The following is an 18,135-nucleotide window of genomic DNA, read 5'->3' as shown; positions in this document are numbered from 1 at the left end:
GATTCTTTTCCCAAATTGGATCTATTCAGGGATCACTAGCATGGAACTTGGTGTCAGTTTGAAGTGTAAGAAGAAACAAGTAGGTCTAAATAGAGGGTATAGACTGATTGCTGAGTGACCATGTTCATGAAAGTTTATTGACTCATTTTTGTAGTGGCTTTTCATTTCCATCCCAGGGAGATTGGGTCCAGAGCTTTCTAAAGGTGGAGGGATGGGTCCTAGTTTACAGGATGCAGTTTAATCTTGGGGACAGTCTGGTGTATGTATGCTAATGGCTTCTTGCATTTCTTTTTCAGAACAAGAAGATCCTGGTAAGAGGAGTGGGGTATCTCTTCCTTTTAAATACACAACTAAATAGTGATAAGGCTGGCCAGAGACATAAAATAAACTTCACAAACCAGAACTATTAGAAGAAAATGCAACCATCTTTCCATTGATGTTATATGCATGGTACCCATGTTTGTTGCTGTCATGTGTCATTAGAGCATGTCATTGAGCATGTGTTCAAAGGAAGAGTATAAATGAAGGTACGAGGTAGAACCCTCAGAATATTTTTAATCATGAGTTTGTTAAAGGAGAGATAACTTCCAGTATCCATGGTTCCCCCCCAACCCATCCAAGTACCATTGGGATTAACCCCAAGCACAGAGCTGGGAGCAACCACTGAGCACTGAGCAGATGGTTTCCAAAAGTCAAAAAAAAAAAAAAAAAAAAACCAAAGTGTATAGAAGATATGTGTCCTGGGTCTTATCTAAAAGACTTTATGTGGCTCTCCTAACATTTTTATTGCACAGATTAGGAATACAAAGCTTAGAAAATCCCATAAGTAATACATACATATGTTGACTGAGCTAACACTGAAATTTCATTATGTGTTTCTGGCAATGTATAAAATCTGTGTGAGTCAGGCAAGTTCCTCCAGAATAGGTTTATACAATGCCTGGCATGTATAAAGCCTTGAGTTCCATCCCTAGCAGATCTTGTAAAAAAAAAAAGTTGATAGGGGCCGGGCGGTGGCGCTGGAGGTAAGGTGCCTGCCTTGCCTGCGCTAGCCTAGGACGGACCGCGGTTCGATCCCCCGGCGTCCCATATGGTCCCCCAAGAAGCCAGGAGCAACTTCTGAGCGCATAGCCAGGAGTAACCCCTGAGCGTCACAGGGTGTGACTCAAAAACCAAAAAAAAAAAAAAAAAAAAAAAAAAAAGTTGATAGTTTTGGTTACATATGCTATATCATCATTATACATATATATACATACATATATATATACATATATATGTATATATATATTTGGTTTGGAGACCACATTTATCAATGCACAGGACTAACTTCTGGTCTATCACTTAGGGATCACTATAGCAGGGCTCAAGGAACAACATGTAATGTCAGGAATTGAATTTGGGTCGACCACATGCAAGGCAAGTGCCATCCAAGCAGTACTATCTCTCCAGATCCTAAAAATATATTTTAAAAAATTGTGAACTAGAGAGATAGAACAAAGAGTAAGGACCTTTTCTTTTTCTTTTATGTTTTGTTTTGGGGCCACACCCGGCGGTACTCAGAGGTTATTCCTGGCTGTCTGCTCAAAAATAGCTCCTGGCAGGCACGGGGGACCATATGGGACACCGGGATTCGAACCAACCACCTTAGGTCCTGGATCAGCTGCTTGCAAGGCAAACACCGCTGTGCTATCTCTCCGGGCCCAGGACCTTTTCTTGTCCTTAGCTGAACTGAACAGAGTTTGATCCCCGACACTGCCAGTCTGATACCTGAGCACTACTAGGAATAAGCACCAAGTGTGGCTCAGATATAACATAATAAATCTTTGTTAGGACCAGAGAGATGACACGAAGGACTGAGTGCAAGCTTTGCTTATGGGTGGTCCTTGTTTCATCCCTAAAACTGTGTCCAGAGCACTTCTGAGACAATTCCCAAGCACAAAGGCCAGAGTAGTAACTAAGCACCACAAGATATGGATTCCAAGCCAAATATATTTATGCATGCATATAAGAACATCCCTATGTCTGATGACAGATATCTAGCCTTTTCATTGCAAGCAAAGAAAAGGACTCAAAGTTGGATTTGTGAGGAGGGAAAAAGAAAACAGGCAAATCCAAGTTTCTCTGCAGATGGACTTTCTGGTTTATGAGGAAGGGGGCAACTCTTCGAGGTCAGGATAATTGATTCGAGCTGAGAAAAATAACACCTAGGGCCATGGAAGTCCCCAGTCCAGTGCTCTACTTCCAAATATTTGCTTGAGTTTTGAGCAATTTATTTTTCTTACTTGTTTCTCAAACAAGCATTCCAAAGTGAAATATCTATAGACTTTTAGATTGCTTTCTTAATGACTTAGAGTTGAACATTGCTAAGAAAGCAGCAGCATTGAAAAAATTGAGAATAAATGTCCAGGGGCTATCCCTAGCTCTTTTTTTTTTTTTTTTTTTTTGGTTTTTGGTTTTTGGGTCACACCTGGCAGTGCTCAGGGGTTACTCCTGGCTGTCTGCTCAGAAATAGCTCCTAGCAGGCACAGGGGACCATATGGGACACCGGGATTCGAACCAACCACCTTTAATCCTGGATCGGCTGCTTGCAAGGCAAATGCCGCAGTGCTATCTCTCTGGGCCCTATCCCTAGCTCTTTACTCAGGAGTTACATCTGACTCTGCCCTTAAAGGACCACCACATGTGATACTGGGAGCTGAATCAGTATTAGCTACAAGCAAAGCAAATGCCTTATCCTCTGTACTATTTTTTCTGACCCAAAACAAGCCAAACTTCTTACCATTCTTCTCTCTTTTTTTTTTTTATTTCCAGGGAATAAATTACCGGACCGTAAGTGTCCCATCTTTTATGTGTGCTCTATCTGGGGATACAAGTCAGTGAAGAGAAGACAAGGGGCCAATGAAGAGCAGATCACCCCCAAGAATGGAAGTCCTCCCAACCTTCTATATCTTGTTGTGGGAATATTGCAGTTAGGGATTTTCTCTCCCTTAACTTCCACCCTCACCTTCTACTCAGCCTGTGACTACACCCAAATTCAGGGGTTATCCTTCTAAAGTTTCCCTCAATGCCCCCTCCCACAAAGACCCTCTCCCAGACCGTCATGCTTCGATGCTCCCTTCTACAATGCAAAGCTAAATCCTGTTTGTAGACCACTTTCCACATTGTATTGGTTCTGGTGTCACACATTTGCCTTCTTATCTGTCTTGCCCTCTCCCCCTCCATTTTCCATGGCTCTTCTCTCCCATTCTCCAGTCTATGAAGTCTCCATCTGGGGAAGCAAAGTGCAGCTGACATGCCCTGAGAACTCTGAATCTGAGGAAATCACATGGGAGATAGAAAAGAAGGACACGAAAACGAATATGGAGCGTGTGTATACATTGGACAATTTCTTAGAAATGGATAACAGTGGTTATTATCGCTGCTACATTAAGGCATCCAAGGAAAAGAAACATTATCTCTACCTGAAAGCAAGAGGTAACATGGGCCTGTGATGCCAGCTCCTGGACAGGGAGGACCCCACTGTGGTTTCCCCTCACTCTGCTCAGTCCCTGACCCCTTTCTGCTTCCAAGAATACAGACTGAACCCTAACAAGAGGCTGTCTGGGGAACCTCCATCCTGCACCCCAGCAACATCTACTCTAAAACAATGTCCTCAGAGACAATCTCAGGTCATTTGTGTTTCAGCATGACCACAGTTCTATGGGGGCAGTCAGTGCTGTGAGTTTCTCAGAGGCTTTATTTAGCACGGAACCTCTTGGAGAGAAAATATCTGGAAGAGGTTTTTGTTTTGATTTGGTTTGGTTTTTGGTTTTTTGGTTTGTTTGGTTTTTGGGGGGTTTTTTTTGGTATAGTTTTTTGTTTGTTTGTTTTTGGTTTGGGGCCACACCAGGTGACTCTCAGGGGTTACTCCTGGCTATGCACTCAGAAATCGCTCCTGTCTTGGGGGACCATATGGGACGCCAGGGGATAGAACCACAGTCCATCCTAGGTTAGTGCATGCAAAGCAAATGCCCTACTGCTTGTGCCACCGCTCTGGCCCCCTCTCTGGAAGAGTTTTAAAGGAAATTCAAAGCGTCTACCATCCTTGGGCCAGAGCAATAGTACTGAATGTGGCCCCCAAACCAACCAACAAACAAAAAACATCATTAATTGTTATTAGGCTAAAAACTACCTCAAAGGGTTGGAGCACATAGTTTGCAAGTGGGAGCCACAGATCCAATGCCTGGCACTGCAGGGAATGTCCCCTAAAAAATGATCTTAGGGGTCGGGCGGTGGCGCTAAAGGTAAGGTGCCTGCCTTGCCTGCGCTAGCCTTGGACGGACCTCGGTTCGATCCCCCGGTGTCCCATATGGTCCCCCAAGCCAGGAGCAACTTCTGAGCACATAGCCAGGAGGAACCCCTGAGCGTTACCGGGTGTGGCCCAAAAACCAAAATAAATAAATAAATAAATAAATAAATAAATAAATAAATAAATAAATAAAAAATGATCTTATAGATAATAGACCAAGGGATGCACATTCATTCTGGCTTGATTTCATTTCAAGCTCTAAGCCAAACACACACTGGAATGACTATTGTAACCTAAGCCTTCCAGCCACCCAATGAGTGAAATACTGCTCTCTCCCTCACTTTATCAGGGAGGAAACAGGAACTCTATGAGTTAAAAAATATTCCACAGGTAGGAAAAAAATAAAAAATAAAGGGCCATAGGGATAGTACAGGGGTGCTATATAAGGATTGCCTTGCAAGAGATTAATCCTGATTCAATCCCAAACACCTCATTGACAGGAATGACACATGAGTAAGAGCTGAGGAGTAGCCCCTGAGCCCTGTCAGGTGTGGCCTCAAGCCTACGTAATGAAAGCAAATGTTGGGCCACAACACAACAGGTAGGGGGTTGTTTTGTAAGCAGGCAACCCTGGCATTCTTGGCATCCTATATGATCCCCCGGTGCCTGCCAGGAGTAATTTCTGAGCACAGAGCCAGAGGAATCCCTGAGGGCCACCAGATGTGGCCCAACCCCCTCCCCCAAAAAAAGGAAAGAAAAGAAATCACAAGACACAGATCATTAGAGCAAGCAAGGGAATTGACTTTGACCCCAGCAATGCCTGACTAGCACCCCAACCGCTCTCTTGCTTGTCAGGACTTCAGTCCACAGCAAACATGGCCCTAAATGGGACAAGAGTTGCTTTCCTTTGTTCCTGCCTTATCTTCAAGCCTGTGACCTCTCTGGTCTCTCTCCCTTTCCTTTTCCCACAGTGTGTGACAATTGCCTGGAGGTGGGCCTGACAGATGTGACCATCATCATGGTGGCTGACCTGTGTGTCACACTGGGCCTGCTGCTGGGTGTATATCAATGGAGCAAGAACAGAAAGGCCAAAGCCAAGCCAGTGACCAGAGCCACAGGCACGGGTGGCCGGCCCAGGGGTAAGACCACAGCATGGCTCCCAGATGCTACCAGGGGTGGGTGTTCAGGGCCAAAAGAGAGCAGCTTCTGCAGAACATTCGCTGTGATGCTAAAATCTCTGCAGAAACTTTGCTTCTCAGATTGCATCTTTCCTTCTTCCCCACACCCATGTGAAAAGTGCAAAATTGTTTTTTTGGACTTTTTGTCTTGTTTTATTTGGGAACCACACCCAGGGACTCTCAGGCTGCCACTCCCGGCACTCCCGCATGGAAAACATGTGCTCCAATGCTTTGAATGTCTCCCCATCCCAAAGAATTTGATCTTTCCAGAAGTTAGTCTTATTTTTGTTGTTCTTTTGGGGGGAGAGGTGGTGCTCCTGGATGAACTTGAATGAATTTACTGTGTAGAGGATGAAATTTGAGGCTCCTGCCTGCAAGGCCTGCATTCCCACCCTTTGTGCCATCTCCTCAGGGCAAAACATAATTTTAAAGCTCCGAAAGGTAGGGGATCAGAGCCAGAAAAGGCATTTATTGGCCTTACACATGACCAACCTGGTTTCAATCTCTGGCGTCCTATATAATCTACCAAGCACTGCCAGGAATGATCCCTGAGCACAGACACAGGAGTAACCAACACCTGAGCACTACCCAAAAACAACAACAACAAAAGATACTCAGGAAGGTTTCTTCACTTCCCTGCAGTAACAAGAAATAAGCAAATCTGGCTCCAAGCTATGGAAAGAGGAGCCATGAGACATCTTCCATCATATTTTCCTTTGCATGACTCCATTAAAAGAGGTAGCAGGAGGACCACTGAGGAGACCAGCTCAGAGCTGGGGTGGGAGAAGGGAGGAAGCAACAAGTAGTGAGAGGCGGAATGAGTGGTTGAAGAGGGAACAAAACCAACACTTTCTTCCTTCACTGTCTCCCTCCTTCTGTGCAGGACAAACCAAGGAGAGGCCCCCACCTGTCCCCAACCCAGACTACGAGGTAAGGAGTTGGGGAGTCCTTGCTAGGGAAAGAAGACCAGGCAGGACTAACCATCCAGCTTCCCAGGCACTTCCAACCCCTCATTCAGGGCTTCCCTAGTACCTCACCCTGGGAAAGCCTCATTCATTGCTGAAGATCCAGCCACTGGGACATGGGCATGTACAAATCTCATATGGCACGTCTGTCCACTAGTACCACTGGCTTAGTCAACCCAGTTACTTGGCTATGAAACTATCTCACTGCCCCTATACACACACACACACACACACACACACACACACATGCATGCATGCAAGCACACAGTGACCCGTACACACATGCACACAGAGACACTCATACATACATGCAAGTGAGCTCACAGATACAGAGACATACATGAGTTCATACATAGAAGCACACAAAGACACACATACACAAACATACACGCACACAGAGACACACAGGGAGACATGCATTCACACACGTGTATTCACACAAGCACACAGACATACACTGACACACACACAGACATACAGACACTTCCAGTTGTTCGCTCTTGTGAAGAAAGACCCATGCCCCACCCAGCCTAGAGAGGGACCCCAGGCCACCTCTGACAGCTTGGGGGGGGCACTACTGTGAGATGTACCAAGGCACTGGGAGTCACTCCTGGCAGTTACAACATTCACTGGGCCCCTGCCTAGCACGTGGTTTTGCCTGTGGTAGGGAGTCTCAGCTCCCAAGGGTTGGGTTTACATTCCCATCTCTGAGACAGGAATGTTGAGGCTCAGGGAAGAGATGACTGGTGCAGGCCTATCCCCAGTTGGGGCCAACTCAGCAGTGAACCTGGTCCTAGCTTCCTAGTTCTCAAGCTGGATGGACAGAGGCCAGCATTGCGGGGTGGGGGCTCCTTCCTACCCATAGTGACCACCCACTCTTCCACTGCCAGCCCATCCGGAAAGGCCAGCAGGAGCTGTACTCGGGACTGAGCCACAGAGGTGTCTGATAGCTCTGGAGACACATACCCCCAGCCCAAAGGGCTTTCCTGGATCCTTCTACTTCTGCGCCCTGCTCAGACAGGAACCGCGAAACAGGCCTTCTGTCCATGAGGAATCATCCTCTCTGTTGCCCTGTTGCCTCTCTGTCCCCAAGTGCCTCCTTGGAACTGGCACACAGCTCTGGACTGAGGTGCCTCCCTGTGCTCTGAGGCCTGGCCCCTCACACCTGCACACTATAGTCACTGTTATCATTGTCGGGCTACTTGCTTTGATGTTCCCACTCTCCTTCCACAAGTCTCTCCAGATCCCAGGGGCTCCACTACAAAGCCCCAGTCACCTTCAGCTAGGCCGCTGGCAGCGAGAAATAAAGAAATAAAGAACTTTTTGCCAAAGGACTCACTGTCTTTTTTCTGGGAGACCATCAGAGGCGGCCCTGATTCCTGAACCACATAGGCCCTCTCTACCTTCCTACCTTTGCCTAATTACCAGTGATGCTTTAATGCAAGTTCTACCTGTCTGCATTATCTGAAGCTCTTTGGAGAGGGCACCAAAATTTTTTTTAAAAAATGAAAAGATGGGGGCCAGAGTGGTGGTGCAAGCAGTAGGGTGTTTGCCTTGTACGCAGCTGACCTAGGATGGACCGCGGTTTGATCCCCCGGCACCCCATATAGTCCCTCAAGCCAGGAGTGATTTCTGAGTGCATAGCCAGGAGTAACCCTTGAGCATCACCGGATGTAGCCCAAAAAGAGCAAAGATGAGGGAGAGAGGGAGAGAAAGAGAGGAGAAAGAAGACAACAATCATTTGACATTTTGGAGAAAAGCACTAAAGATGATAGATAATGACTCCCTGACAGAGCGGATAGTTCAAAAGATGGACAAAATAGAAATAAACTCAGATCTAGATAGACAACATAGTGGTGCAAGGTACTGACCTTGCATGTGGCCAACCCATGTCCAATCCCCAGCAGCACAAGGTCCCCCAACCTCCACGAAGAGTGATTCTGGGCCAGAGTGATAGCACAGCAGGTTGAGCTTTGGAGAGGGCACTTACACACGGCTGACCTGGGTTTGACATCCAGCATCCCATATGGTCCCCCAATTCTGCCAGGAGTGATTTCTGAGTGCAAAGCCAGGAATAATCCCTAAGCACTGCCGCATGTGGCCCCAAAACAAACAAGCAAGAGTGATCCCTGAGCATAGAGACAGGAGTAAGTCCTGAACACTGCTGAGTGTGGCCCCCAAACACATGAAAAATAGTCTTCAGGGCCCAGAGAGATAGCACAGCGGCGTTTGCCTTGCAAGCAGCCGATTCAGGACCTAAGGTGGTTGGTTCGAATCCCAGTGTCCCATATGGTCCCCCGTGCCTGCCAGGAGCTATTTCTGAGCAGACAGCCAGGAGTAACCCCTGAGCAACGCCGGGTGTGGCCCAAAAACAAAAAAAGAAAAAAGAAAAAAAAAAAGAAAAATAGTCTTCAAAGGTAAATGAAGAACTATAGATGGATCTCAGTGGTAGAGACACTGGAATTCAATCCTTCCCATCCACTCCCCAATCCACTCTCCCCCCCCCCCCACAAGCATATCCAGGGGTTGATAAGGCAGCAGATAAGAAGGTTGGAGTAATCATGGTGCTTAAATATATTATTTTTTAAAAAAAAGGTTGGAGTAATGTAGACAGGGAGAGGCCCAAAGGGCTAGAGATATCAGGCTTCGCATGTTAGAGAGATTCCCCACATGGTCTCCTGAGTACTCCCAAAGCAACCCCCAAGCCCTGCTCGATGCAACCCAGAAAACAAAACAACAAAAAGAAGGGTGGAGGAATACAGGGATGGAGGCTGGGTCCGGATTTCTACAAAGTACCTTACAGAGGAAGAAAAGGTGCCAAGCAGGGTTGGGGGAAGCAAAAGGCTGCCAGGTGTCCCCCTCCATACAGGCTCCACTCCCTCCCACATGCATGCTGAAGCCAGCACTGCGGTTGAGACATTGAGTGCAGGAAGTGGCCCGAGCGACACCAGGGCTGTGGGAGAGATTCTATTCTCAGGCTCAGCTCTGAGAGAGCGGTCAGAGCAGAACATCTACCTTGGCCCGGCATAGCCACAGCCTCAGTGCTCGCTCTAGCACTTGGACCACATACTACTGACCACAGGGCTATTTCTGGATATAAACAGAACCCCCAAAATTATTTGTAGTTCGGATCTTTCCCTGTGAGGGGGCACATTCAGCCTGGGGCTCATGGCTCTAGCTTCTGTCTGCTGTGGGCTTGCATGCTTGGAGGGTATGTACATGGTATCCACAAACTCTGGTGGGCAGGCAGGCTCAAGGTAGTGGATAACCAGGATACCTAGTTAGAGGTGGGGAGGTGAGGTGGTACGCAACATGATCACAGCTCTCCAGCTGACAGGCTTAGCCATGCCATTTCACTGTGCATGCACTCTTTTGCTTTATTCTGTTTTGGGGGGCCCCACACCCGGCAGTGCTCAGGGATAACTCCTGCCTCTCCACTCAGAAAGTACTCCTGGCAGATTCAGGGGACCAAATAGGATGCCAGGGATTGAACCCGGAATTGAACCCGGATAGGCCGTGTGCAAGGCAAACACCCTTCCTGCCGATGCTATCACTCCTGCCCCTCTTGTTTCATTCTTTTTATTTTTCTTTCTTTTTCTTTCTTTCTTTTTTTCCTTTATTCTTTCTCTTTTCTTTCTTCTTTGTTTCTTTCTTTCTTCTTTATTTGCTTCTGTTTGTTTGTTTGTTACTTTGTTTCTGTTATTCTTTCTTTCTTTTTTTTTTTTTTTTTTGGTTTTTGGTTTTTGGGCCACACCCGGTGGTGCTCAGGGGTTACTCCTGGCTGTCTGCTCAGAAATAGCTCCTGGCAGGCACGGGGGACCATATGGGACACCGGGATTCGAACCAACCACCTTTGGTCCTGGATCAGCTGCTTGCAAGGCAAACGCCGCTGTGCTATCTCTCCGGGCCCCTCTGTTATTCTTTCTTTTTCTTTCTTTCTTTCTTTTTTTTTTGGTGGGGGGTAGGCCACACCCAGAGATGCTCAGGAGTTACTCCTACCTCTGCCCTCAGAAATTGCTCCTGGCAGGCTCGGGGAACCATATGGGATGCCGGGAACCAAACCCGGGTCCATCCGGGTTGGCTGCATGCAAGGCAAACATCGTACCACTGTGCTATCTCTTCAGCCCCTCTTGTTTTATTCTTACAGTTATTCAAGGTAACCTCCTCCATTCACCAAGGCTCAGATGCCCAAGCTGCATAGTTTGTGAGGGTCAATGTTGGCCTTGGCAGCCAGGACGATCCAAAGTCTGGGTCTGGATTGCTGCTGACGACCACGAAGAGCCGAACAAATGCTCTCTGGGCTGGAGAGAGCTTCTCAGAGTCTGGTACACAGTCTAATCATGAAAGAGCCCTGAGTTTAAGCCCTGGCACCACATGGTCCCCTGAACACCACAGGGATGATACCCTGAGCACAGTCAAGTGTGGCCCCCCAAATAAAACCAAACTGTTTTCCATCTCCCTGCCTTAAATTCCTGACTTGCATTATTAGGGTTCCCTTCACTATGTGCTTTTCTAGTCACCCTGGAGACTCGTGGCACTGTTCTGAGGGACGTGAGGTACAAAGAAACATTTCAGTCCTTTCCATTTTTGTTTTGTTTGGTTGGTTCACTGGTTTTATAGGTTTGTGGGGTTTGGAGTTTTCTGGGTGGTGGTTCACACCTGGTGGTTCTCAGGGGTAACCCCTGGCTCTGCACTCAGGATTCACTCCTGATAAGCTCAGGGGACCATTTGGGATGTCAGGGATAGAACCAGAACTGGCTCCATACAAAGCAAGTGTCCTACCCACTGTACTATTTCTCCAGTCCAAAACAATGAAATTCTTGTTGTTCTCTATTTTTGTTTTTTTTTGGGGGGGGCCACACCCGTTTAATTCTCAGGGGTTACTCCTGGCTAAGTGCTCAGAAATTGCCCCTGGCTTGGGGGAACTATATGGGATGCCGGGGGATCAAACTGCAGTCCTTCCTTAGCTAGCGCTTGCAAGGCAGGCACCTTACCCCTAGTGCCACCTCACCAGCCCTGTTGTTCTCTATTTTAACTCCAGAAGTCATTTGGGCTGACACTTATTTCCTCCCTTTCCCTTTGTTCATGGTATGTGATATTCAGGGTATACGTGTTTAGTTGGGTTGCGTTGGATGGCACTCAATGATAAGAGAAGAATCAACTGTCAGGAACAGGTAGGTGTGGCTCAAAAACAAAATCATTTTTAGATTTTGATTTTTGGGCCACATCTGGCAATGCTCAAGGATTACTTCTGGCTCTGAAATTCTCAGGAATTACTCCTGGTGTCCTTGGAAGACCATGCTAGGGATCAAACCGAAGTCAGCTGTGTGGAAGGCAAGCACACTACCCACTATTCTATCTCTCCAGCCCCACAGGTGTTTGTTTTTTTTAAAAGAAAGTTTATACATGCAAGGGCCCGTAGTTAGATATTCATTTTCACTTTATTTAAAAAAAAAACAAAATTAAAAAAAAGGGGGCTGGCAAGGTGGCATTAGAGGTAAGGTGTCTGCTTTGCAAGTGCTAGCCAAGGAAAGATTGCGACCGTGGTTCGATCCCCCAGCGTCCCATATGGCCCCCCCAAGCCAGGGGCAATTTCTGAGTGCTTAGCCAGGAGTAACCCCTGAGCATCAAATGGGTGTAGCCAAAAAAAAAAAAGAAAGAAAGAAAGAAAGAAAGAAAAGAAAAGAAAGAAAGAAAGAAGAAAGAAAGAAAGAAAGAAAGAAAGAAAGAAAGAAAAGAAAGAAAGAAAGAAAGAAAGAAAGAAAGAAAGAAAAGAAAGAAAGAAAAGAAAGAAAGAAAGAAAGAAAGAAAGAAAGAAAGAAAGAAAGAAAGAAAGAAAGAAAGAAAGAAAGAAAGAAAGAAAGAAAGAAAGAAAGAAAAGAAAAGAAAAGAAAAGAAAAGAAAAGAAAAGAAAAGAAAAGAAAAGAAAAGAAAAGAAAAGAAAAGAAAAGAAAAGAATTCAGGGAAAGAAAAACACAAAAGACTATGATCAGGGGCCCAGAGAGATAGCACAGCGGCGTTTGCCTTGCAAGCAGCCGATCCAGGACCAAAGGTGGTTGGTTCGAATCCCGGTGTCCCATATGGTCCCCTGTGCCTGCCAGGAGCTATTTCTGAGCAGACAGCCAGGAGTAACCCCTGAGCAACACTGGGTGTGACCCAAAAACCAAAAAAAAAAAAAAGACTATGATCAGGAAGATGAATAACATGGATGTAGTTACATCCATTTAATGGAATAATACTACTTGGAATAATACAAAGGAGAAAATTGCAGACACGGATGCAACAGGACACAGAAATCTCAGCATCACTGGCAATGTGAGAAACCAGACAGAGGAAGCGCACAGAGCATATTAAGTAACATCATTCATTTGTACAATGGGGGGATAGCCATGCAGTGATGAGCATCTAACCCATGTCTCTTGCTGCAGAAAGTGGTCAGCCCATTGAGCTAGCTCTCTAGCCTCAAAGTTGTCTTGCACAAAAAAAAAAGCACAAAAAAGAACCAAGGTGTCTGAGTGCCTCCGTGTATGTGGCTGACGTTGGTGGACTCCCCACTTGATCCCCATAGACTCTGGTACCCCAGCACCACATATGGTCTCCTGAGCACCACCAGAAAACCTCCAATTTTTAAATTAATGAATAAATTGACATTAAAGTCACTAACTTGCTCCTAGAAAATTCAAGGTGGGGAGGTCCCAACAATTATGGACAGAAAAGACTTGAGGGAGTTGAGGTTTGCCTGTCTTTGCCTAAATAGATACTCTGAGTTAGATTGTTTCAAATCAGGAGGGACTCCAACCCTAAATCAGGCACCTAAGGTTTAGTTTTGTTTGTTTGTTTTGGGTTTTTTGGGGGTCACACCTGGCAGCGCTCAGGGGTTGCTCCTAGCAGTCTCGGGGGACCATCTGGGATGTCGGGATTCAAACCACCGTCCTTCTGCATGCAAGGCAAACGCCTCACCTTCATGCTATCTCTCCGCCCCGCACTTAAAGTTTAGATGTAAGTAAGAAAGTTCCTCCACTGTCCAAGGAGTCAAAGCCACCTGCCACCCACTGGATGGAGATCACATCTAGTAGAAATTGCCCAGACACCCACCCCCATCTCAAACTCCAGCTTTCCAAGGGGGTGTGGGGAGAAGAATCATGTGGGTTTTGGGGGTAGATTTGTTTTCTATTTTGGGGGGAGGTTGTTAGTTTTGAAGCCACACTCAGTGGCTCTCAGGGATTACTCTTGGCTCTGCACTCAGAAATTACTCCTGGTAATAAAAAAAAAGAAAAGAAAAGAAAAAATAATAAACTACTCCTGGTAGGCTTGGTGGACCATATGGGATGCCAGAATCAAGCCTGGGTCAGCCACGTGCGAAGCAAACACCCTACCCAGCCCAGGAATCATGTGCTTTAATTGGATGGGAAAATGTCTGCTGGAAACTTATTGTGCAGAAGGGTAGGTGGGGCAGAGACAGGCTCTGGGGAAAGGGAGATAATGGATAGATAGGTAAAAGGATGGAGTATGATGATGGCATCATGATGCTAGGTAAATAGAAAGATAAGTAGGTAGGTAGGTAAGTAAGTAGGTAGAGCAAGGTGGATATATAGACTAAAACTCCTTTCCCTACAAGAGAAAGGGGATATACAGGTTCTGCCTGAGACTCCTGCAGCCAGTGTCAGCTCTCTGTGGCTAGAAAGCTGGGCCAGCCCTCGCAGATTCAGAGCTGTTTCACACACATTCTTCTAGTCTCTGTGAGATGTGAGTCTCATGTTCTTGATGTCTCCACCACCTCCGCTCATGATGTCATGGAAACTTCTGTGTGGCAGGGCCCCTGAGCACAGGTGCCCACTCTCAGCTGTGAAAGGAAGCTCTGGCAGGGCTGTAATCGGGGGCCGGGGCACAGATTTTATGCCCAGAAGCCCATCAGTTTAGAAGCACCGACAGCAGGCCGTGGTGGGAAGCTGCAGGACGGGTCTGTATGGAACAGAAGAGAAGAGACGAAGGGCAGAGCAGGGAGGCAGGGAAGCTCAGAGCCAGGATAACTTCCCTGGGTGTCCCAGGAGTCTCCCACCCATGAGAAGGTCAGGCTCAATGGGTAAAAACGAATGCGTTGCTTAGTTGGCAGAGCCTGGAAAGAAGATTGAGTCCAGAACTGATGCCTCCAGAAGCTTTCTGCTCAGGCTTGCTTGTGCCCGTGCCAGTTCTCACCAAGGTGACTGTAGGGGTCATCGTTTCGGTGTCGAAGGGGCTGTCAGAGGAGAAGGAGGCATGAGGAAACAAATCAAGAGCCTTCTATGAAGGACCCCCCCCAGACCCCCAGAAATGCTTTCCCTTCATAAACACACAGACACCTAGTGTCAGACTCTTGGCCTCTCCTGCACCCCCATCTCCTCGGGTGACACCCCCCCTCCTCCACAAGGCTCACCTGATAGAGCTGGTTATCCCTCAAGAGAGCTTGCGTATCATCCATTGGTAGAGCTAAGGAAAGAGAGTCATCCAGGACATAAGAGGGTGGGACAGTAGGACTCACAAACACCCCCCCAGGGGGCTGCAGCTGCACCCTTAGAGGTCTGTAGGAGCAATATAAGCACCCTAGTTTACCAATTTGCCCAGTATTGGGTCCTGAGATCTTTAGAGAGATGAGATGAGACCAATCCCAATCCAGTGCCATATGTTAGCAGGTGCGCGCTCACACGCACTCACATGTATTACTTACTCACAAATGTGCACATGCAACTCACTCACCCATGTGTACACTCACACAACTCACTCACACACTCATCCATGTGCAGCCACTTGCACATGTACATATGTTTATACACGTGTTCACATTCACACACATTCATACACAGGTGCACACCCATTGTGCGTCACTCATACACGCACTCACACATTCATTCACACACAACACATGCACACTGGCCGTTCCACTTACCCCCAGAGAGTCTCCCACTCTCATGTCCCGCAAAGCAGTAGACTCCCAAAGCAAGGAGCAAAGTGGCTATGATATCTGCAGCAAGGATGCCAGCCAGGGTGACTGTGTCCAGCTCCACGCAGCTCTGGCACACTGTGAGCAAAGGCGATAGAGAAGGAAGTGAGCACTTTAAGGTCAGGGAACCAGGTTTGCTCATGTCAAGATCCCAACATCAGTAAAAGGCCGCTGATGGATGGGCCTCCTGTGAGCTCGAGGAATTTGTTCAGTTTAGTTTGGGGGCAGCTGAAACAAGACAAGCCTCTATTCGATGGGTCATAATAGTCCCTTCGTTAAACTCACCCCCATCCTGAGAATCCCAAAATCTAACTCCTACTCTGACCAGAGTGACCCCAGTTTTTATTTTGCATGTATGTTTGACTTGGGATCACACCTAAACCCAAGTGGTTGGGGGGGTTCTCCCAGCCTAACTCATGGATTGCTCCAATTTTTTGATAGGCCATGTGGTGCTAGGATTTGAACCCAGGACCTCAGAGACGGAAGGCAAGTGCTCTGCCACTGAGCTGCATTCCCTACCCAGAATGATCACAGTTTGGAGAATAAAAAGGTTCGATCCAGCCCTCTACAACCCCACAGTTCTCCATTCCAGAGCCCATGAAGCCCAGCCCCAAAAGTGCAGGTGACACATACTTCGATAATAGATTTGCACCGAAGAGATTTTGAAGCTCTGTTCTTTCGTGTTTCCGTCAACTTCTGTCTCGTTGCACTGGTAAACACCCCGTGGATCTAGGATGCGTTTTCCCAAATTCATACTTTTGTTGCCCGACATCATTGTTCCCTTAGTTCCCCAAATCCATTTGATTTCATCGTTGCAACTCACGAACACTTTTTCTTCTATTTCCTCCACAATTATCTCGGAATGCACTGAGAACAAAGACACAATTGGAGCCACTCTTTGGCCCAAATCAGGCCTCTTGATTTTTTTTTTTTCTGGTTTTTGGGCCACACCCAGCGACACTCAGGGGTTATTCCTGTCTATGTGCTCAGAAATCGCTCCTGGCTTGGGAACCTTATGGGCCACTGGGAATCAAACCCAGGTCTGTCCTGGGTCAGCCGCAAGCAAAGTAAATGCTCTACCACTGTGCTATTGAGCTGGCCCCAAGTCTCTTGATTCTTTTTTTTTTTTTTTTTTTTTTTTTTTTTTTGGTTTTTGGTTTTTGGGCCACACCCGGCAGTGCTCAGGGGTTACTCCTGGCTGTCTGCTCAGAAATAGCTCCTGGCAGGCACGGGGGACCATATGGGACACCGAGATTCGAACCAACCACCTTTGGTCCTGGATCAGCTACTTGCAAGGCAAACACCGCTGTGCTATTTCTCTGGGCCCCAGACTCAGTTATTTGATTAAAACATTTTCTAGAGGGGCCAGAGAGATAGAACAGCAGTAGGGTTCTTAAGAAGGAACTTCCTAGTCTAGAACAGTTTATAGGTTTCAAAGGGGGAAGAAAGAAGGAGGAGGACAGTGTCTACAGGGGAAGGAAAGACATGAGGTTGCCACATGAGCAGAGTCTGGTTTCAGAGGACCAGGGAGCAGAATAGGAAAGCTTGACTCACAAGCCATCCTGGAAATGAGTTTAGATCAGTCTGTGTGGTGCAGCACTTTAGTTACCTAAATACCACAGGAGATGGGGAAGATGGAGGTCAGGCGGACCTCGGTGAGGCCCATGTTTTTCCTCCCAGTAAACTTTCCACTCTATTAAGTTTTTTGGTTTTTTTGGGGTTTTTTGTTGTTGTTGTTCGTTTTTGGTTTTTGGGTCACACCTGGCAGCACTCAGGGGTTACTCCTAGCTCCACACTCAGAAATCACTCCTGGCAGGCTCAGGGACTATATGGGATGCTGGGATTCAAACCACCGTCCTTCTGCATACAAGGCAAACATGCTATCTCCATGCTATCTCTCCAGCCCCCACTATAAAGTATTTCTTTTTTTCCCTTCCCTCCATTATAAAGTATTTCTAAACAAAAAAGAAAATAAAACTTTCTTTTTTTTTTTTTTTTTTTGTGGTTTTTGGGTCACACCCGGCAGTGCTCAGGGGTTTTTCCTGGCTCCGTGCTCAGAAATTGCTCCTGGCAGGCACGGGGGACCATATGGGATGCCGGGATTCGAACCGATGACCTCCTGCATGAAAGGTAAACGCCTTACCTCCATGCTATCTCTCCGGCCCAGAAAATAAAACTTTCTACTCTACTTGTCAGCCCACCCCAACTCTAATTTCTCTTCCTCTGCCCTGCCCTTTGCCCCTTCCCCACCAACTACTAAGTAAATGAAACTCCATTCCGCAAGGCCTTTCCCAAGACGCGTGATGGTTAGGGGCTGGGGAGAAGCTGAGGAGAGGAACCCATCTTGAGCCTTGTCCCCATCTTGGAAGAGATACTGGGTTAATCGCATGGAGAAGATGTTGGTTGCTCTATCCTTGTGTCGGGGCAGGAGTCAGGAAAAAAAGAAAAAAGAATCTCGTCTATTCTTGAGGCTTCACCCTACTCAAATCCAAGGATTGTTTAATGGCTGGGTGCTTACTCTGTATTTTTCTTGAGCCACTGAATTGCTCCAACTGAGAATATTCCCACAGCACACAGGCTCTGGAACCTGCATCTCTGATCTCAGGGCAAAGTGGAATTGATTAGGCCAGAGATGTAACTCATCAGATAGGTACTTGAGAGTATTTGGCCCTGAGTTCAATCCCCAAAACACAAATACACACACACACACACACACACACACACACA

General features: G+C 46.9%; 3 protein-coding genes across 3 annotated transcripts in view; 2 read left to right on the top strand and 1 right to left on the bottom strand.

The window, feature by feature from the left end:
* The window catches only part of UBE4A (ubiquitination factor E4A), a 626,538-nt gene that overhangs the window by 536,976 nt on the left and 71,427 nt on the right, over nucleotides 1-18,135 (top strand). The window lies entirely within an intron of this gene.
* On the top strand, nucleotides 3,260-7,765 carry LOC126015614 (T-cell surface glycoprotein CD3 epsilon chain). The gene is made up of 4 exons (XM_049778195.1): nucleotides 3,260-3,474; nucleotides 5,260-5,427; nucleotides 6,350-6,396; nucleotides 7,322-7,765. Exons 1-4 carry the CDS (start codon nucleotides 3,360-3,362, stop codon nucleotides 7,376-7,378), a joined length of 387 nt encoding a protein of 128 aa, XP_049634152.1. The 5' UTR covers nucleotides 3,260-3,359; the 3' UTR covers nucleotides 7,379-7,765.
* On the bottom strand, nucleotides 14,348-17,074 carry LOC126015814 (T-cell surface glycoprotein CD3 delta chain). Its single transcript, XM_049778395.1, has 6 exons — nucleotides 17,026-17,074; nucleotides 16,042-16,275; nucleotides 15,355-15,486; nucleotides 14,845-14,897; nucleotides 14,606-14,667; nucleotides 14,348-14,393 (listed from the first exon to the last, which is right to left on the bottom strand). The coding sequence occupies exons 1-6, from the start codon at nucleotides 17,072-17,074 to the stop codon at nucleotides 14,348-14,350; spliced, it is 576 nt and encodes a 191-aa protein (XP_049634352.1).

This window comes from Suncus etruscus, chromosome 8 (assembly GCF_024139225.1).
Source record: "Suncus etruscus isolate mSunEtr1 chromosome 8, mSunEtr1.pri.cur, whole genome shotgun sequence".
Classification (NCBI taxonomy): domain Eukaryota; kingdom Metazoa; phylum Chordata; class Mammalia; order Eulipotyphla; family Soricidae; genus Suncus; species Suncus etruscus.
The sequence above is the reverse complement of the archived record's forward strand: the minus strand, read 5'-3'. Positions and strand labels throughout refer to the sequence as shown.

What these genes read in the sequence shown, in the direction of transcription:
- LOC126015614 (XM_049778195.1), top strand. Translation starts at nt 3,360, where the DNA reads ATGGAGCGTGTGTATACATTGGACAATTTCTTAGAAATGGATAACAGT. An exon ending in TCTCTACCTGAAAGCAAGAG is followed by an intron (nt 3,475 to 5,259) that starts GTAACATGGGCC and finishes CTTTTCCCACAG; the next exon opens with TGTGTGACAATTGCCTGGAG. An exon ending in CACGGGTGGCCGGCCCAGGG is followed by an intron (nt 5,428 to 6,349) that starts GTAAGACCACAG and finishes CCTTCTGTGCAG; the next exon opens with GACAAACCAAGGAGAGGCCC.
- LOC126015814 (XM_049778395.1), bottom strand. Translation starts at nt 17,074, where the DNA reads ATGGGCCTCACCGAGGTCCGCCTGACCTCCATCTTCCCCATCTCCTGT. An exon ending in GGTGCAAATCTATTATCGAA is followed by an intron (nt 15,487 to 16,041) that starts GTATGTGTCACC and finishes CTTTGCTCACAG; the next exon opens with TGTGCCAGAGCTGCGTGGAG. An exon ending in GGGATAACCAGCTCTATCAG is followed by an intron (nt 14,668 to 14,844) that starts GTGAGCCTTGTG and finishes CTCCTCTGACAG; the next exon opens with CCCCTTCGACACCGAAACGA.